Source organism: Acanthochromis polyacanthus, chromosome 9 (assembly GCF_021347895.1).
Source record: "Acanthochromis polyacanthus isolate Apoly-LR-REF ecotype Palm Island chromosome 9, KAUST_Apoly_ChrSc, whole genome shotgun sequence".
Classification (NCBI taxonomy): Eukaryota; Metazoa; Chordata; class Actinopteri; family Pomacentridae; genus Acanthochromis; species Acanthochromis polyacanthus.
The window spans coordinates 34537529-34546246 of record NC_067121.1 but is presented as its reverse complement, the minus strand read 5'-3'; the positions used below and the strand labels follow the sequence as shown (position 1 = coordinate 34546246).

General features: G+C 39.9%; 1 protein-coding gene across 5 annotated transcripts in view; it reads right to left on the bottom strand.

Annotated features, from left to right (window-relative positions):
- Positions 1 to 2713: 2713 nt before the first annotated feature.
- carmil3 (capping protein regulator and myosin 1 linker 3) overlaps positions 2714 to 8718 on the bottom strand; it is a 108811-nt gene continuing 102806 nt past the window's right edge. For 4 of the 5 annotated variants that reach the window (XM_051953235.1, XM_051953236.1, XM_051953240.1 and 1 more), the window contains 3 exons: positions 7807 to 7878; positions 7360 to 7479; positions 2714 to 3457 (listed from right to left, as the gene is read on the bottom strand). In XM_051953235.1, the coding sequence (XP_051809195.1) occupies positions 3417 to 3457; positions 7360 to 7479; positions 7807 to 7878 (233 nt within the window). In that variant the 3' untranslated portion in view covers positions 2714 to 3416. The remainder of the gene's footprint in view (positions 3458 to 7359; positions 7480 to 7806; positions 7879 to 8718) is intronic. The other variant, XM_051953238.1, reaches the window with a different exon arrangement.

The window sequence follows — 8718 nt, the reverse complement described above, 5'->3', positions numbered from 1 at the left end:
ATGAGCTGGAATGGCCTCAGATAATAACACACTACGGTTTTTTTTTTGTCCTTGGAACATTGTGTTTGTGTGGCCCGTGTAGGTTTACATACACTGATGTGAGGAGACACTCAGCTGGGCATATGGTGTGTGTGTGGATGGAAAAAAAAAGAAGAAAAAAAAAGCTGAGAGAGAATTAACCAGCTTATCCAGTGACCCCAGTGAATGTGAACGCAACACCCCTGGCTGTGATCTGGCCCTGGCAGCCTGGGAGATCAGGTGACTGCATGGAGGGAATTAAAAGCTTCTCAGTGTCAGGAGACAGACAGGCTCGTCATTGTGTGTGGGGGGAAAAAAAGCTGATGAACCGTCTAAGCCTGAGCTCACCTGCATGCATGACAGAGGCCTGATCTGTGATTTACAATCCTGAAATAGCAGCATTTCAGGAGAGGCATTTTCGTTCTGTCATTTAAATGCTGATCTCTGCTCTTGCTGGAAAGTCTCTCCCTCTTTGGGAATTTCAAATGATCTCATCTGCAAGAATCAGCCTTCTGCCTTCATAACCTGTGACAACTGCTGCCAGGGATCTGTGCTGCTGGTAATGACAGTGCATCATGACTCGGCAGCGACATGCAACTGGAACTGTGAGCGCCTGGTCTCTGCTGCCATCTGCTGCTAGAAAGTAGCAACACTCATTGAAAAAAAGTGGAGACATCAAGAAGCAATAAAATGAAAATGAGACACCATCTGTCACCATTAGACTTAAGTGTTACTCTGCGTCTTGTGAGCATTTTTTTAGTAACAATGTTGAATATAGATGTGAAGATTTGTTTTAATTTCCTCAATTATGAACAAAAACAGACTTTACAAAGACAGGAACACTATTTTGTCTCTATTTTTGTCCTAAACTCCTCTTTTGATTGCGTTACAGCCCGTGATGCTTCAAAATGCAGTTGAAATGCTCACAAGAGACAGATGTAAAGAATAAAAGTCAAAATCAAAGTCACCAAGTATTAGAATATTGCAACTTTAGTAAAGCTCTAGAAATGCTGGATACTACATTTTCTACAATGCAACCGGTGTTAAGTATTTGACATTCGGGGAAAATACACTTTATGCTTCCGTGCAGAGAATTAGAGGTGACGACTGATATATAAAGCTACATCCAGCAGCTCTTGGGCTTAGCATAGCATAAATATCAAAGTAAGTCTCAGGTCACCGCTGGTTCCACGGTGCCAAGACTGCAGAGAGTCACACCTCCTGATCAAAGAGTCCCCTCTAGTAAAACTACAAGTTGTAGTTTTCACACTTTGATATTAGTACACAAGACATTTTTGGGGAGAGCCAGTCTAGCCATTTCATTGTATCTTGTATTTGTTTGAATTTAAGCTAACATCTGCAGGCAGTAGCTTCACCGCTACATCCACATCACCATTCAGACTTAACAGCAGCATCAATCGTCAACTTTTGACAAGAAAAAATATGAGTGCCTTTCCCAAAATGTTGTTCAAATATGAAACTGGAACCAAACAGAAGGCAGTTAGCTCGGTTCAGTTATGCATCAAGAGTGGAAACGAGGAGAGATAGTTTGACCCTGACCAACATGCTTAAAGGTGCATTATGCTCAATTTAAAACACAACAGAGAACCAAACAACTATCCACTATGTAAAGATATAGTCGAATGGTATCCTTAGCGAAGAAAAAAGTCACAATGCTACTATCCATCAATCCATTATCTATAAACCACTTCATCCTCATTAGAGTTGCAGGGGGCTGGAGTCTATCCCAGCTGAAGGTGAAGGCAGGGGACAACCTGGACAGGTCACCAGTCTATCACAGGGCTACATACAGAGACAAACAATCACTCTCGCATTCGCATCTACGGACAGTTTAGAATTACCAATTAACCTCTGCATGTTTTTAGACGGCAGGAGGAAACCAAAGTACCTGCAAAAAAACAAGGACATGCAAACTCCAGGTCCAGGCCGAGACATGACCTGGGGATCTTCTAGGAGCAAGTCAAGGGTGCTAACCACAAGCCACTCTGCAGCCCCACTCCTGCTGTGTGTTGTAATTTAAGCTGCTTTTTTTTTTTTTTTGACAGATGATTCGGCCACCTGTACACATGCATGCATGCGAGTCCCTCCCATTGAAACCGATGGTCGTTTTCATGGTTATTAGTCTTGCTTTGCCAGCACATTCAGCAGAACATAGTCTGGCTGCACCAAACTATTCTTCTGCTGTGTGGGGAAAAAAAATTTGACTTGTTTATATTTCCTTAAACCAATTACAGTTGCTGTGGGCGGGCGAAGAGAAGGAAGCGGCTGTAATGTTTCGTCAAAACAGTGACAGGTGGAATTGTTGAGGTGGAACACTTTTGTAAGTGATTATAAAGTATAATTCACTGCAAAAGAAAAATGCAGAGCTGCCTGACTGCATAATCCAAATCCTCGACAAAACTTGAAACTTTCACTGTGGTAGGTTGCTGCTCAGTTGTTGTTTCCCTTCATAAAGAAAATGACAACGCACAGATAGCGGAAGGAAGTTCAAAGCAGACTGAAATGAGGGGAAGCTTATACGCACATCCTAAATCCGGTAATATGACGTTTTTACAAAGAAAATAGCAATGATGAGGAAACAAATGCTAAAACTGGCCAATTAGTAATGGAAATGAATGTTACTCTGATACACAGAAACAAGAATCATGGATATAACTTTCAGAAATGCACTTCCTTCTGTAAAGTCAATTTTATTTATTCTGATTCATAGAAGCATTTTTAGAAAATATACTCATTTTCAGGCCCGCAAAATCAGATTAAAACAATCCACAGACTGAATTAAATACTCTTGAAGAGATGGGAGTGCTAAGTGCATGGAAACACATTTCTCAGTCATCAATGTCAGCACACACCAAAAGCATACTTACAAACACAGTTATCAAATGACATATCACAAATAAAAACATGATTGTTAACTGGTCGAGTTACCACAATGGTTAGTGCAGTTTTATATTAATTATATACATCCCATTAGAATAAATACAGTACAAACTCACTTTAAGTCGTCACAGATTGTCAGAAAAAGAGAGGGAGGGGATGAAAAGACGGATGTCAGCAATCAGTGATTCCACACAAATGCATAAAACTGTCTAGATGACACTGGAGAGACACTGAAGTACTGTGTGTGTTTGTATGAAAAGTAGAGCTTCTCTTATGCCTGAGAAAAAACCCTAGCAAGTGCAAGCAGTTAAAACAAAGCATACATTACATGCATTTTTCAGCAACCAATGTGTATGTGGATTAAAAGAAGTAAAAGAAGCTGCAGCTGGATATTTATCAGCTAAGTCCACACAGTTTTAAAAGCTCGTCTCTCTCCAGTCCTCCATGTTCAAGTCTTGTTTTCTTCCCAGCAAACTTCTCCTGGTCCACAGGTAACGTCATAATGCGTCTCTGTTACCGTGCTGGGGGCTTTCGTAACCTAAAGAAGCAGAGGTAATGTGAGCGTAAGACGTTAAAATTGCACTCGTGAAATGTTAATGCTGAAAATGGATCAAATGACTGTGTGCAGTACAAAAGGGACTGACATGGATAATTATCACCCTCAGTTTTATGGAGCTTTTTTGTCTGTTTGTCCACAACATCCACTTTCAATCAACCCTGTTCTCAGCAACAGTTTTCAGAAAAATAGCACTGCACATAACCTTTTTGGACTATAGGATACTGGAAATAACTGATATTGTGTTATTTTTTTCCTGCAATATGAAAAACAAAGGGAATTTTCAGCAGATGGTTTGAATAACTTTAAAAACATACATACTAGAGATTGATTGGGGTGATTTTTAGGGGCGCATGTCGGCACACAAAATCATTTTAAAGAAATAAAATAGAGTGTGAAATGTAGGCATCTGAAATAGTATTTTGCTGTGGATGTCACTCAGGTCTAGCTTTTTACTCAGAGGTTTGTGGTGCTTATTTAAGCTGCCAAACATATTTGTTGTGTTGAATGTGTAGTGGCAACAACTGCAACACTGTAGACAAAGTACTTGTTTTTATTTGACACCGTGCTTTCTGTAGGAGAATTGAGTCCGCACAATTGTGGCCAAATTAATTGATCGATCAATAATTACAATTTCTATAATGACATAATAATAATAAAAAAAGAAAGAAGCACTGCTGTCACTTCCCTGTTGTGCTCCATTCCAACTAATGTACAAATCTTTGCGTCAAGTTAAGTTTTAAACAAACGGCCTTATTCCCGCGCATCTCTTGGAGTCAGAATATAAACAAAATTGTACCCAAAAGACTTCACTTGCTGAACATACACTTGTCAACACACACAACAATTTGCCACTGTTCCCTAAACCAATGGTTCTCAACCCTGTTCCTCAGGACCCACTGTCCTCCATGTTTTAGATGCTTCCCTGCTCCAACACACCTGATTCAAATGATCAGCTCGTCATCAGGCTTCTGCAGAGGCTTGATGACGAGCTGATCATTTGAATCAGGTGTGTTGGAGCAGGGAAGCATCTAAAACATGCAGGACAGTGGGTCCTGAGGAACAAGGTTGAGAACCACTGCCCTAAACAACTTACAGACAGGCTATGGTGGAAGCTAGCTAAGTAGCTGTGCACAAACAAGCCTCTTGTCTCCACTCAATTCTTGCAGCCTAACAACTAACCCGGGCATCTAACCAACAGTAACAAAATAAAGAGGGGGAGAAGGACTTCTAATGTCCAGTTTACCCAAGTAATTTCATCTATATGGGCTGTTTTCTATTAGCCGAGGTCACAATGATCGGAGCATTTTAAATGTCAACATTGTATTCATTTAATTGTGGAAAGCCAAAGTCGTGAGCATGATTAATATTCCAATTTGAGCCTTATAGCTGGTGTTGAGTTTCTTTTTTGCAACTAAATCTTTCTTTTCAATGCCTCCTGTTCCTTACATTTCTGTACACGTGTGTTGCCTGCATGCCAACCTACTCTGTCTCTTTTGAATGAATATTAATAAAACAAACATCACTCCTACTCCTACAATGCAGTACAACATGTTTTATCAGACAGACTTAGCTATGGAAGATGAGTACCATGTGAGCTTTCTTTTTTTTGATATCGAACGTCAAAAAAAGTTTCAGCTGGAGGGTCAATGTATAATTGCGGGACTTTTTGTATCAGAGTTGACAATTTTGCTGTTTTCAGGTCTAAAATCAACATGGCCGCCTATAACCAAACACCACATGGCATTTTTGCAGAAAGATTGTAATTATTATCTATACAACTGAGTGAAATTGAAAGTTATTTATAAAGATATAGTAGTAAACCTGTTGACATGCCATAAACCCACACTTGACTCACACTCTACTTTATATTAAATAACTCAGAAAGCCTTGGAGTCTTGCCAGTCTTTTCTTCAGGAGGAAATGACATCATGTGGAGCAGGTCATGTGATCTGGAATTAACACACTTGCTTGAGAGGAGTTTTTGTAATGGGTAACTTAGTTAAAAGTGATTTCTTGGACACAGATACAATTTGTTATTTTTCATGTAAAATTTGCTATACTGCCAAAAAAGAAATATCTGTCATGATTATCTCAACTTAATAAAAAGAACACAACGAAGACAATTTTTGAATAAGCTCATTTTATTATTATTTAGCTAATTAGAAGGTGGTTGTTATTAAATTTGGACGGTTATTCAGTTGACATTTTAATGATATCCAGTCATTTTTTATTAATAAGTGATTGTTTCCATAATAAATAATTATGGAATTATTAAAGACATGATCATAATGAACATAAAGAACTTTTTTTTTTTTTAACTTTTAATAAAAATGTATGAAAGATTTATCCATTGGCCTTCAAAAGTCCCTCACTTATATGATGACCCTGGAGTTAAATGCCGTTACTTCACATGGCAGTTCCTGTGATGTGACTACTGCACTCAGTGTTGATGCTAAAACGATGGGTCTCACAGCTGTACTGACTATGTAGCCAAAATCAGACAAACAAAGTTAGCAAGCTGGATTTTTAACTGCTGAGAAACAGCCAGCGATAGCAACACAAACTAGAAATAAGAAACATTGGATATGCTTTCTGTAGCTGGACTCAAAAAAGCTAAACCTGCTGTTTGTTTGGCTGTTTTTCAAACAGATAAGGTGCTAATAAATGCTTCAAAGCTGTCATCAAAATCTAATTAAAGCAGTATTTCGTTCATGTGTCAGGCACCAGGGAAAATTCCTTGCAAGTTTAAAAACCTACTTGGCAATAAAACTGATTCTGAGATAATTTAGGTTTACACTCTCAACCTAGCTCTCTGCAACCTTGTCGTCAGCTGTGGCAGATGTCAGTCTCTATTAAAAAGACCATCTGCAAAATGTGTAAACAAGTTGTCAACACTCTGCCATCTCATTTTGATACAGCGACAATATGTCAAATCTTGTGCTATAAGGTAGCAACAAAAAACAAAACTTAAACATCTTTAAGTTTGACAAACATGGAGTTAGGATCAGATAGGATTCGGCACAAACAGAAACAATCCCTCTGACAGTCCCTGCAGCTCTGATACTGACATTTCAGCGTGTACAAGAAACACAAATGTGACAATGTGTGTATTGTCCTGAGTGAAAAGTCTCTGCTTGATGTTTCAGTCGACCTACATTCAACCTGACAGGTCACAGAGGATCACTTCAGGCTCACACATTCTATATTACCGGCTTTTATGCCACCATTTGTGACACGTAGACCCTTTTATCATTCTCACAGTGATGGTAATTGAGTCCCCCGCAGCAGGTTTTTGATATATAGATCTGTATTACAGAGGTAATTGGCAGTGGTTTTTCCATGTCATTAGTCCCCCTTGAATTCCACTGCCCCCGGGGTTTTCATCTTCAGTGCCAGACTGCTCAGAGTAGGAAGTGATGATGAATCAGCTAAACCTGGCTGCCAATTATTACAATAATGGAACGTGCTATCGAAAAAAGAATCAGCTCCAATTAAAGCGGGAGTGATAAAAGGTCCTTATTTCAAAAATGGTGGAGTTCTAATATAATAGCACACTTATCCAGGCAGTGTCAGATTCAGCTGCCAGCTGCAGTGAGACATATCTGGAAAAGAGCCAAATTACTTCCTTAAATTATGTTTTATGATGTCTCAAATAGCTGAACAGGCATGCATTCAATATGTAGGGTATGACTCATCAGTGTACAGCGGAGTGAATAAGTGTACACATGCTTAGGTGGCCAAAAAAGTTGTGCAACTAATTTATGAAGACAGAAAATGTTTTTATAGGGCGATAAGTTGTGCAAAAAAAAGAGCATCACTCACTGCACACTGCCACCACTGTCATACCACACATATTCGCAGGAAGTGAAACAGATACATACACCCGGTCCCAGCAGGGTAGTCCAGAGATCTGTTTCTGTACTGGGGGAAACAGGGCTTTTTCACAGGGAATCTGTGATCTGAAGGCCTCTCCAGATCGTAGGGGCTGTCCCGTTCCATGCCTGAGGGGAAATGGCATGAGACACACAAACACATAGTAGGGTGTGGGGACTGAAAGAAAGAGGGGATGCAGGATAAAACAGTAACATGGAGCACAAACAGCACGCCTTACAGGCCTGGGAACACATCAAGTAAGAGAACCGCGCTGATTTCATTTCATCAGACATAACAAAGGCGCTGTGCCGTTGTTATGAATTATGAACAAAAACAGCAAGATGTACATTTGTATCCATGAGTATACCCACATGCATACTGTGTACTGTTGATCAGAAAACATGCACAACAGCAGGGGTGCAGAAACAATCACAGGGCCACAGATCATACAATACCTATGTCGAAGGAGTTGGACTTCTTGGTGTGATGCGAGGTTGCTGGAAATCCATTACGGCCTCCGTCGTCATCTGTGGTTATTGTGGTTGTTATTGGAGGATAACGTAATAATCATGTCAGTCTTATACTGGCCATGCAGGTTCAAAAACATCGTCAGCTCTGCTAGAAATTAGGCAGTTTATTATAACTAGCCAGACTTGGATGGATGGGTTAATGGTTTATATGACTGTGGATATAGTAGTAGTGAACCTAGGGATGTCCCAATCAAGTGTTTTTTTTCCCTTTATCAAGCTGCGTCTGCCCATTACCAACAGTAGTGATACAACCACCATAACGGGGCCGGTCGATAAGTGGACTCTTCTCTTCTGTGGTTCCCCGATGGTGGAACGAGTTATCAAACTCTATTCGATCTTCTGAGTCTCTCTCAGTCTTTAAGAAAATACTAAAAACTCAGCTCTTCATTGAACACCTTTGCAGCTGACAGACTGCAAAAAAAAAAAAAAAATCCTATTATGTCTACTGCCTATAGACAGCACGGTCTAACTATGGCTCTTGAGCTTGTATTATGTCTCTTATCCAGGTTGTTTTCGCCTGACTAGATCCTTGCTTGTGTTTCAGATGTGCGTCGCTTTGGATAAAAGATAAATGAAATTGCTAAATGAAATTGTAGAATTGTAGGATTTTTACTAAATAATGCACACTTCAAATGTTGTAAATTAGCTTTAGTACCTGGTTGGACCACAAGGTGGAGCCTCTTACTGTTTAAAAGTGTGGAGGCAGCGCTGTTGCCAGGCAGAGAACTACAACGGAGTTTAGCGAGTAATGGAGCACCGTGACAGAGACTTCTATGATGCTTACGGACAGCAGGCCAACAAACAAGCAGTAAATGAGGCTGGGATCAACTGGTGCAA